Source organism: Mus musculus, chromosome X, assembly GCF_000001635.26.
Source record: "Mus musculus strain C57BL/6J chromosome X, GRCm38.p6 C57BL/6J".
NCBI lineage: Eukaryota > Metazoa > Chordata > Mammalia > Rodentia > Muridae > Mus > Mus musculus.
In genome coordinates, this window is record NC_000086.7 from 105,852,117 (window position 1) to 105,864,624 (window position 12,508).

General features: G+C 36.4%; 1 protein-coding gene across 1 annotated transcript in view; it reads right to left on the minus strand.

Annotated features, from left to right (window-relative positions):
* The window catches only part of Atrx (ATRX, chromatin remodeler), a 131,758-nt gene that overhangs the window by 54,502 nt on the left and 64,748 nt on the right, over positions 1-12,508 (minus strand). Inside the window, exons 11-13 of the mRNA NM_009530.2 lie at positions 4,342-4,502; positions 3,742-3,915; positions 1,168-1,261 (exon numbers count right to left, since the gene is read on the minus strand). Of these exons, the coding sequence (NP_033556.2) occupies positions 1,168-1,261; positions 3,742-3,915; positions 4,342-4,502 (429 nt within the window). The remainder of the gene's footprint in view (positions 1-1,167; positions 1,262-3,741; positions 3,916-4,341; positions 4,503-12,508) is intronic.

Genomic DNA, 12,508 nt, shown 5'->3' on the forward strand with positions numbered 1-12,508 from the left:
ATACTACTTTGGAAATAGTACATGCTAGGATCAAGTGTATGCTGTGCACGTTATGGCGCTGAGTAGAAAACATAGATATGGACAACACTTCCCATCTTAACATTTTCTACATGTATAACTTAGTAGTGTTAATAACCCTGACCATCGGGGTACTGCTCAATACAGATGACACAGGCAGAGCACGCAGAAGACCTTGGGGTTTCATTCCCAGCACTACAAATCAAGCAATTAAAAAAGTAATGAGGGGTTAAAACTACAGTTTATGTATAACTACGAGGCACAGAGCCCTGTGCCTGCCACAGCATACACTGGGTCATCTCAATACCCAAAAAGTAAGAATAAGAGTAACGAAGTTCAAGGTCCTCATGACACCATAGTAAGTTCAGGGCCAGTAGGCCAAACCATATAAAACAGAAAGGGGTAGGGGGAGGGTGACAATGGCCTGGGCCTATATCTCAAAGGGTAGAGTCTTTGTGAATAACACAGAAGGCCCTGGGTTCTATACAATAAGTATAATTACTTGTTTTATCGGTGTTTATTAATATATTTTCATTTATACAATGTAATGGATTTCATTTCAGAGCCATTTTATTCAAGCATATCATTTTATCTGAAAAAATTCATCCCGATCCTTCTTCTCCTGACTTATTCTTTATTGTACCTGTGTGTGTGTGTATGTATGTGTGAGAGTGAGTGTGTGCATGTGTGTATGTGTGTGTATGTGTGTGTACACGTGTCTACATGCAGGAATCAATTCTCTCTTTCCATCCAAGCAGTCCGAAGGATCAGGCTAATCAGCAAATATCTTTACCCAGTGAACTTTCTCATTGGCACCTCTTCCTCTTTTATAAATTAATTTCAAATCAACATATTATATATTGTACTTCTTAACTTTATTTGCAATCATAGTTATTTTTCAAAGAATTTGAACATAGAGTCAACTCATGTTAATTCCTAACATTATACAGAAGGCAGGGCCACAGCAAATATGCAGAGAGAAGAGGAAAAACCAGCAGGAAATGGTTGTCTCCTTTCACCATGTGAGTCTTAGGGAATAAGCTCTGATCATCAGTCTCAGCAGTGGGCAGCTTGACTTACTGGGCCTTCTCTCAATGGCCCAGTTTCCAACATTGGAAATAAAACAAAACAAAACTGTGTAATACTAACCGTGTTCTAGGCCGCTGTTCATCCTCAGATTCACTGACTTCTTCGCTAACTCCTGACTCCTGAAAGTCGGTGTCTTCTGAATCCTCACTGCTCACTTAAATTTAGACAAAATAAATAAATTAGGAAATACTTCTCAAAAGAAATAAACTCCACTTAGTAATTTCATATTTAAACATTAGAGAATTATATAGACCACCAGGAGTGTGAGTGAGTGTGTGTGTGTGTGTGTGTGTGTGTGTGTGTGTCTGTGTATGAATGCTTATTAAAAAGATAATAAGCACCATTCAAACACAGCACAGTGGCACAAACCTTTAATCCCAGCACAAAGGAGGCAAAGGCAGGCAGATCTCTTGAGTTCAACAGGGAAACTGTGTGTGTGTGTGTGTGTGTGTGTGTGTGTGTGTGTGTGTGTGTGTGTGTCTGATCAAAAGATCTAAAATGCTCCAAAATCGGAAGCCTATGACTATCAAGAGGTTCCACGAGTGAAAACAAGCTTTAAGCTATGCACATGAGGTGCAGATGACACATAAATCAAGGCTGTGTGTTGACATGGTCCCTTTCCCAATATATCTCAGTATGTATATACCAGTCTTTCACAAATACAGAAGGCATGTGCACGCATGCATGTGCGCGGCACACACACATACACACACCCAAAACCAAAGCATTTCTAGTAGTAACCATAGCAGATAAGGTATACTAAATCTGTATTTATAAATTCCTTCCAGACATAATCATAAAACTACTTCTAAGCTAAAATCCAAGTATTTAGTAGTATATGAATTTAAAAAATGAGAATTAGCCATACATAAAATATGTAAGTGATAACCAAAGGTAAATTAATAAAAAGAATAGGTGTGGCTATTAAAACAAATAAAGCAGACTGTTGGAGATAAATAAGATGATTATAAACTCTCTGCCAATGAGGATAATTACAAACCATCTGCAGGGACCTAAGAACTCTAAAGGGAAAGCTATAACAGGTAGATTGGAGGTTGAAATCAAGACCTAAATAATGACGCCTCTCTAAGGGGAGGAAGACAGAAGACAGAATAGCAGGTGAGTGTCATGGGTCACTTTCTTCCTGTCTTCTTGTCTGGATTAGCTTTTTGTTTGGTTGGTTGGTCAACTTGACATAAGTTTGAGTCACTTGGGAAGAGAGAACTTCAACTGAGAAAATATCCCCACTGGATTGGCCTGTGGGTAAAACATTTCCTTGATTAAGGATACACTGGGGAGAGGAGATCAGCCCATAGCAGAAGGTGTTACCCTTGGGCAGGCGAATCTGAGTTACAGAAGTAAGCAGATTGAGCAACCCATGAGGAATAAGTACGCCAGTAAACATTTCTCTATGGCCTCTCCTTGAGCCCCAATCTCCAGGTTACTGCACATCTTCCCTCAGCGATGGAAGTGACCTGAGAGTTGTTCAATGAAATATACCCTTTCTTTCCCAACTTGTTTTTGATCATACGGTTTATCATAGCAATAGAAACCATTAAGACACTCCTGGTTTTGAGTGGAAGACAGGCTAATTTCCAAAGCTACAGAAATTATTGATGGCATAAATGTTATAGTTTTCTAGTCATGCACGGGGAGCACACATGAGATCAGATATTGTGACTGAGTGTGGAGGGCACCTCTAATGCTATTCCTCTTTCACTTCAGCATCAAGGCTATCAGAATTGAAACAGAATAATTCCAGAAGGCCAATCTTTGCAGCAGGGCACATAGGACAAGCAAAGTAAGATGACTTGGATCATATTCCATAGCCTGAAAGTAAACTAAAGCAGTGTCCGAATAACGATGCATACACATGGAAAGGACACAGAATCCAACATGATGCTGAACGATCAAAACAAAGCAATTCCTAACTCAGTGTTCATAAACATTGATCACTTCTTTGTGCTGGGAAACTCCATCCTGCCCTCTTCTAGATCCTTATCAACTATGCAGACTGCAGTGCTGTCGAATAAAAAAACCTCCTTCAGCTTTCCTTTGCTTGTTCCTCTCCCCTTTCTTAACCTCTAATGACCACTAGTCTACTTTATGAAATCAAAACCTTAGCTTCTACATGAGAATATGCAATATTTCTCTGTCTGGCTTATTTCATTCAAAACAGTGTGCTCCAGTTTCATGGATTTCACTACTCCCCATGTTAGTCCAAAGAGAAAACTATCTTATCGATTATTTCTATATTCACAATACTTAATATGGCCCTAGACACAGGTAACCACTTGGAATGTGAAAGATTCACCCATACAGGGCAGAGTGGCATAAACCATAATCTCAGTACACAGAGGGTCATCAATTTGATGTCAGACCGGCTATAGTATAAGACTCTGTCTTAAAAACAGACAGAAATAAAACAAAGGACTCAGATTTCCAATACAAGGAAAACATAATTTGAGATGTTTTATATATAAATTCATCATCGTTCAGTAGGAAATCACCGATGTACCGATATTCTCTTAGGAGCAATGATTAAGTGTCTCAGCACATATACTCAAATTTCAATATGAAAACTCATTGACAAAAACCAGTATGTTTTTGACGTTCACAATTAAAATGTCTTACCCTTCCTTCTATTTCTTCCTTTGGCTTCTTTATGCTCTTTAGGCTTAGTAGGTTTTTCTTCTCCAGATTCTCCATCACTCAAAGTCAGTTTATGCCTCAAAAGCCTATGTCTGTATCTTGGCTTCTTAGATTCTTCAGAATCAGAGTCGGATTCAGAGTTGACTTGATTCACGGCTTTTAAATAAAGAAAATACATTTAAGAGGCACTCTTTCAAACGACTTTCATTGAAATGATTTTGAAAACTATTCTGCGGATTTACGATTGGCATAATCTAAAGAAAAGCTTCTTGGTATTTCCAAGCTGTGCACCTTAGTATCGCTGCTAAAAACAGGTAATCATTTCTTAGCCTTGGTTACTGAATATGGGCTAGGTATCACCAGTGCGGATCATCTGAAGCATGAAAGGTCTTCCTTACAGTTTATTGGTAGGAACTGAAACAACTACAGTAACGTACGCAATTACCATAACATAATCAAATGAGTTGGGATAATAAAGTTTGGAACTTTTTTTTTAAACCTCAAATGGCATTTCCTGAAATTCCCTAGTCACACATTCTTCAAAGACTGAATGGCTAATAAATTAAACTCTAAAGAACATACCTAACTGCTCTCTGCGGAGTTCACCATCATCTGCTGGAGATTCTTCACTCTGTTTCCCAATTCTTTTTTTCCCTCCTCCATCAGGTTCATCATCTGACGACCCATCCTCATCAGAGGAAAGATTGGCTTTAATTTCTTCTAAAAGCATCTTCTTGGCAATTCTGTAGAGGGGAAAAACAATATAAAGCTATATTTGGGGGGCTGAAGTACACTGAATTAAAGACAAAATCTCTATATCAAAATAGGAATAAATGTTATCAATAGATTTTATTCACAAGTAATAGACTGGCAGGAACCATGTTTTAACATAAGCAACCAATGAACAAAAATGTTCCCTGTACTCATTTCAATTCTATACAAATCTTCAATATACTGAAAACTTTCAGGGATATATTTTATTATTTTGACCAACTGAAAGTTGATGCTACCATCCTCTAGGAACTACCATGGGGAGAAAGGCTAACAACAGTAAATTCATTTATCCAGACTAATGGCATTCCAAGATAAAATGCCAAAGGAGAGGTTTTATTCAACAGGAGAACAAATTCTCAGAAAAAAAAAATCAATGTGTAACATACCATTCTCTAATAGAAAACAGCATCTCCAACTACAGAATATGTTTGGACCTTAATCTCAATTACACCATAATAGGAAGGACTAAAGCAAGCATCAAGCATTAGTAACAATAGTCAACCTGGGGCACAGAAAGGATAGGACGGCTCCTTATCACATGGGCAATGAACACAAATGATCATAAATGAATTGCAAGTTTCAGAAAAAATATAGCACAATAGCTTTGCTCACACAATTTCTCAAAATGCTTCTCGATTAATTTGCTAATAAAAAATGCTTAAGGAGAAAATACACCTTCTAGTATTATCCTAAAAATATACTCCTAGGAAATTTCTAAGTTTGGACTAAAGCAAATTTTCTCAAAATGTAAAATGAAAGCAATAATGATGTTTTTGTAAAAGGCAGGATCACAGACCTGTCTGAGTGTCCTTTTGCCATGAATTTATAAATCATGGTAACTAATAAAATAAAACTCTGATAAAAAAAAAAGCTCACAAAGAAAGTGGCAAGATCCTAAAAGCTTGTCAGGATTTAACATCTGTGAGATAGGCATCTACTTGGCAGTCAAGACTGACCAATCCAGAAGTTGATATTGGTGGGCCTATGGAACCTTTGTTGGCTTTTTCTCCCTGTTGTTTGTTCTGTTGTTGTTTGGTTGGTTGGTTTTTATGTTGCTGTTGTTGTAGGTTTTTGAGACAGGGTACCACTATATAACCATGGCTGGCTTTAAATTCACAAAGGTCTGCCTCGGCCTCCTGAATGCTGGAATTAAAGGTATATGCTACAAGGCCTGGACACCTTTGTTATTTCTCAGTTTGAAACCTTTCTTTCGAGGCAAGAGAGAGGAGTTCGCAGATAAGAGCATTGACTGGTCTTCCAGAGGTCCTGAGTTCAATCCCCAGCAACCACATGGTGGCTCACAACCATCTGTAATGAGATTTGATGCCCTCTTCTTGTGTGTCTAAAGACAACAACAGTGTACTCATATGCGATAGATAGATAGATAGATAGATAGATAGATAGATAGATAGAAAGAAAGAAAGAAAGAAAGAAAGAAAGAAAGAAAGAAAGAGAAACCCTTCTCTCCTTTTCTTCATTTCAATCAAGAATTCACTCCATGGTAAGAAGTAGTAATATATAGATAAATAGTAAAACCTGTTTTAACAGACAAAAAATTTACAATCAAAATGCAGAGCAAACACACCTAGGCTGAAGCAAAATAGAGAATCACTTCCATAAATGCTTATTATATGTCATTTTGTACTTTCTCCTAAGATGTCACAAGAAATGACGTAGATGAACTTGACTTTGCTTTTCTGGTAGTTTCTGTTCTGATTTATATTTTAATTGAGTATAGATACTCATCACTAAAGTTGAGAAGGCAAACTTTGCTGTTACACATGTAGATGAGTGGTGTTGGCTTATATTGCATATAGTAAGCATTTTATGAACAGTAGACTAATTAAAGGTTGCATTATCTTATTTTGACAAAAAAGGTAACAAATATTTACTCTGATCAGTTTATAAAATAAAAACTATCTGATACATTTTACTCCTTAAGACAGAGATTACAGAGTAAAGGGAAGTCTTTTAAAACTGAATGAAAGGATATATATGGAAAAGTTACATACTATAACAGTACTTCTCATGAACCAGGAAAATCTTTCTTAAGTTATACTAGGCAATGCATTCTAGATAAATGAGTCTATATGTATAAAGTCTGTACATGAAGTGCTGAGTTTTACATTAGATAGAAAACTGTATTTCACTAGAAGCTACAAGATTTATACCATCATTTGTATAAGGCATTACAGAGACAACCGAACTACATTCTGAATCTACTTGCTATAAATGTCAACACAGTCATCTAACTACAGTTTGTGACTACAAATTCAAAACTCTTTTAAAAAGTTCAATCCTAACTATAAAGACCTCATTGATAATTGTAAGCAACCACATAATTTTTCTTCTTTCAAATTCTAGATTCTTAAGAATATGTCTAACTGGGAAGTCAGAATATATAAATCTACCTGATTAACTCTCATTGTCTAATGAATATTAATATAAATAATGGTACAATATTACATAATAAATTGTACGATAAATACCAGAAAATCAAATAAAATCCACACATTAAAATGACAACTTGCCAACAACCTTCAGTAATGGTATATGAAATATGGGAAATAACTATAGTCACTTTAGAAGCAAGCAAACCACAAATTTCAGAGAATGGTTGTTTTTCTCCATAACTAGTTTAATCTAGACCAGTGGAGACTTGTTCTTTTACCAAAGGAAAATCTTACTTATAGCCAAGGTTACTAATAAAGCCGATTCATTTCCCATAAATTACAACTGATGAGACCTGGAGAAGTGAGACAGCGATTAGGCATGGGTACTGTTTGTCCCTAAGATTTAATCCCAAGCACCAACATCAGGCAGCTCACAACTATCTGGAACTCTAGCACCAGGGGCAACCAACATCCCTGGCCTATGTGGGCACCTGCACTCATATGCACATACCCATATAAAGATATAGACATAATTAAAAGTAAATTTCAAAAGCAAAACTCAATAATAAATGACAGCTATAATCCTAACCTATAACAGAACCTAATTAAAAAAAAAAAAAGGAAAAGCTGGGCGTGGTGGTGCACGCCTTTATTCCCAGCACTTGGGAGGCAGAGGCAGGCAGATTTCTGAGTTTAAGGCCAGCCTGGTCTACAAAGTGAATTTAAAGGACCTAAGGTCTGTCTGCGGCCAACCTTCAAACTGAGTAGTCAGCAAGCATGCCAAGGTGAGATGTGTCCCACCTACAAAGCCCGCTGTGAGATGCTTTAAAGGGAAACTCCACTACCTTAACTCTGGAGTCACGGGCCACAGAGACTTCAAAGACATCATCACTTGAGAACCAGCTGAGGCTGGCAAAGCATCATTTTGGAGGCCTCGGCTGAACCCATGCTGGTATGCATGTGATGGATGTATAGTCATGATCGCTAGTTGATTCTGTTTGGTCTGAAATTTCCTTTCTTGAGGCTTTCCAGGATGTTTCTGGGAAACTCATTCAGGCAACAAGGTACTGCCCCTGGAATCTCAATGATCAAAATTATATCTTGGGAAAGGTAGAGCATCCAAAGCAGTCAGGACTCTTATCAGAAGCATTAAAGGCACAGGCCATGCCACTCTTGTGGAGGGAAACCTGGGCAGAGCCTCTTATTTCCTGAAAGGGAGGGAAGGGAAAGGGGAGAAAGCAAAACAATATGGGAGGGAGAGTAAAACCCCACAAACAATCAGGCTGATGAATGAGAGAATAGGACCCCAAAGTCCATACAAACTAATTCTCCTAGATAACACAGTGAACGCTAAGATAATGCCTCTACTGAAGAAAGCAAAATTAGGAGGAAATGACGTAATAACAAACAAGCAATCAGAAAAACAAAAAAGTAAAAAAAAACCTGTTAGAAATTATGATCCTACCTAGAAATGAAATGAGTAATGAATGCCTTATTAAAATGCTCAAACAGGAAAGGAAAGGAAACTTCCTTTAGCTGTATGCAAATCAATAGTTGTAAACAATACATTTTTTTTAAGTAAGTAAAGATTTCCTACAACATAGAGCTTTAGAGAAAGCCATAACAAAGGTGACACAGAATGTTAGAGCCAGAAGTCAAGTAGAGACAACAAATGACAAAACCAAATAAACAAAGATAGTGTGACAAAGCCAGGAGAACTTAAGATCCTATATCTCATTCAGTTTCAGTGTGCTAATGCTAGTCTCTCTAATTAATCATTAACTACTTCTTTGCTAATGCTACCCTAGACAGACACATCAATGTCATTCTAAAAGGAAGGTGTGTGTGTGTGTGTGTGTGTATGTGTGTTTGTGTGTACACATACATACATTCATTTCAGGGATATTCAATGTTTATGTCTTTATAAATAAAAGATTCCAAGTTTTGACTTTTAAATTTTTTTCTTAAAAAGAAGAGCTTTGAGCATCTACACTATGTATCTCTAAAATGAGAATGACCAGCTATCAAATAATGTATCTTGTAACTACTATTTGACTAAGTCTCTAAAAACAGGTTTAAGAAAACTGTCAAATTAAAATTACATTTTATAAGGCCAATGAATTGTTTATCTGTACATAATAGCCACAAAATTTATTAAGAATTGTTGGTGCCTGCATAACATATCACATTAGAATATACAGTTAACAAAATAAGATCACTGGCTTAAATGAATGTTATTTAGACAACACAGTTTCTAAGTATATGTCACACAAAAATATGACATTATACCTTCCAAGTTTATTTGTAAAGCAACTCAGAAGCAAAAAACTATGGAATATTTACTATTTTCACTGAGGAAACAATGGTAAACACAAATTCTTCCAGAAGAGTGTAAAGCATTGTTTGAATCGATGTCATGTTCCTCAAAGGTTAAATTTTTTTTTTTTTTTTTTTTTTTTGGTTTTTCGAGACAGGGTTTCTCTGTGTAGCCCTGGCTGTTCTGGAACTCACTTTGTAGACCAGGCTGGCCTCGAACTCAGAAATCTGCCTGCCTCTGCCTCCCGAGTGCTGGGATAAAAGGCGTGCGCCACCATGACCAGCTAAAGGTTACATATTTAAAAAAACAATTTCTTCTTAAGTTACACAAATTTTTAAACTTTTATATTAGTATACTATTTTAAACCAGGATCAAAATTCCTTGATATGAGTTTTATACAAAAAGGTAACTAAAGCATGAAGATCTGTCACCAAAAAAATGACCAAAACTCATAACAAACCAATAAATAATCAAAAGCTAAACAACTGCTCTAATCACTCTTCAATCATGTGTCCTATTAAGTCTGTATTCAATGACAAGCAGCCCTGTACCAGAAAAATTAATATCAAAATTTTCTTTTAAAAAAATCAGGACTAGCTATATGAAATCATAGTTAGGGCCCAAGACAGTGGGTGGCACATGCCTTTTATCCCTGCACTAACGCAGCAAAGGCAGGTGGAGCTTCGAGTTCAAGGACAGCCTGGTCTAACAGTGAGCTCCAGGGCTTAGGAAATGTTTAAGACAAGAAAAAAAAAAAGAACACCACAAAAGAACCCATGGTTGTTAATGTTTTATACATGATGCATTCTGCTTAAAGCACACAAATTAGAAAATGAATATTTCAGCTAGGCAAGGTGGTGCACACCTTTAACCCAAGCACCCAGGAGGCAGAGACAGGCAGAACTCTCTGAGTTTGAGGCTAACCTGGCCTACAGAGCAAGTTCCAAGACAGCCAAGGCTATACACACATACAAACATACACACGCATACACACATATATACACCAGTCTTCAAAAATCAAAACAATTAAGAGAAAAGGAAAATAAGAAAGTGAGTATCTCCTGGCTTTACTTAACAAAAATTAGGGGGCTGGAGAGATGGCTCAGAGGTAAAGAGCACTGTCTGCTCTTCCAGAGGTCCTGAGTTCAATTCCCAGCAACCACGTGGTGATTCACAACCATCTATCCTGGGATCAGATGTCCCCTTCTGGCATGCAGATATACATGCAGATATATCACTCATATAATATAAATAAATGAATAAGTAAATAAATCTTTTTAAAAATCTAAGCTTTTAGAAGAATTTTATTAAGAAAAAATAATATTAACATCAATACAGGACAATTAGTCATATTAAAGAATTCATTCTTTATTCAATATTCTTATACTGAAAAATAAAAACAGAATTAAATTAAAAAGCATTAATTTTAAAATATCAAACTTAAAAACAAAAGCTATCAAGTCAGAAAAATGAGTACATTTGCTAACACTAACGTACAGACTTTTCTTGGCAGAGAAAATTTCTCATTTGCTCAAAGTTCTAATATTACCAAACAAGAAAGTATATTTAGTGTAATTCGCAAGTCCTACCCACACAATAAGAATGGTACCAATACTATTTCTTTCTTTGAAGAACTGTCTAGTACAAAGAAGAAAGTTAGTGACACCTGCATTGATTGTTTAGTCATCGGCCAGTGAATCCTACCTATAGCTTTTTACACCTCCATTAGACTTAATTGACTATACTTACCAGAACCATATCAACAAAGCCATTGAAAAGAATTAACTTAAAATCCCTAAATACTTAAAACCTTTACTACAACAGAAAGAGAAACAAAACTCTTACTTCAAATGCAGTCTGGTTTGGTTTTTTGGTTTTTTTTTTTTTTTTTGGTTTTTTTCAAGACAGGGTTTCTCTGTGTATCCCTGGCTGTCCTGGAACTCACTTTGTAGACCAGGCTGGCCTCGAACTCCGAAATCCGCCTGCCTCTGCCTCCCGAGTGCTGGGATTAAGTGCAATAAAGATTCGAAATAATGGGCTGGAGAGATGGCTCAGCAGTTAATGGAACTGATGCTCTTCCAGGTCCTGAGTTTAATTCCCAGCAACCACATGGTGGCTCACAACCATCTGTAATGGGATCTGATGCCCTCTTCTGGTGTTTCTGAAGACAGCTACAGTGTGCTTACATATAATAATAAATAATTTTTTAAAAGATTCAAAATACTTTTACCAACCAAAAAAGTACCATTGAAACACAAAAAGCCACAGAAGAAATTCTGGATTTACCTAATTTGTATAGAGAATAAATAAAGACATAAATAGGAGTCGGTCATCAAATGAAAGCCGTATTAAGGGCTTATAATACACTTATTTCACTAACTCTACTAAAATCACATGAGTAACCTTTAAATATCTTCACTATATGATGATCAATATCCAAGAATCATTAGTCTCTTCCCAAGTAATTAAGCTGTATTAACAGTACAACATCTTCATTAGTAGAATATCCACTTCATACAAACAGAAGTCAAAATAATTTGTTTATTTCCTGGTTTAAGGGCAAAAATTTATGGCCAAATGAAACAAGGGTCTCATTCTGTAAGTATAGTAAAACTTTTATCAATAGTCTCCACACCATGATTTGCATTTATGGAAAAATTTAGTGTCATCCAAAGAAAATCTGAGAAAAAGTACAATATTACTAAAACCATCTACATCTTGAAGAATAAACTGAGAATGTGTGTGCTGGGGAATGTACACTAATATTCTATTACTGAGGCTCACTGACAATATAAGTTTTAAAATATATATAATGAGAAATGTTTGGTTAAAAAGTCTCTAGATATAATAATGAAAACATAAAGAAATCAATATATGTATACACTGAACACTCCTAACCCCCTAAATCTGGTATGCTCTGAAAACCTTTGAATATGTAGTAGATCTGGGCTATTCAAACAGTATAGACAAGTATAAACAATATCTTATAAAAACTTCAAATTCTGAAATACTTCTGCTCCAGAGGACTTTGGCTAAGAATCGCAAACCAATTTTTTTCAATTGCATGGCTGTGTCGTCAAAGCAAGGAACAATTTAAAACTATCCGAGGACTGGAGAGATGGATGACTTAGAGGTAAAAGCAATGTCTGCCCTTCCAGAGATGCTGAGTTCAACTACCAGCCACCACATGGTGACTAATAACTACCTGTGAGATCTGGTGCCCTCTTCTGGCCTTCAGGCGCACATGCAGGCAGAAGGCAGTGTT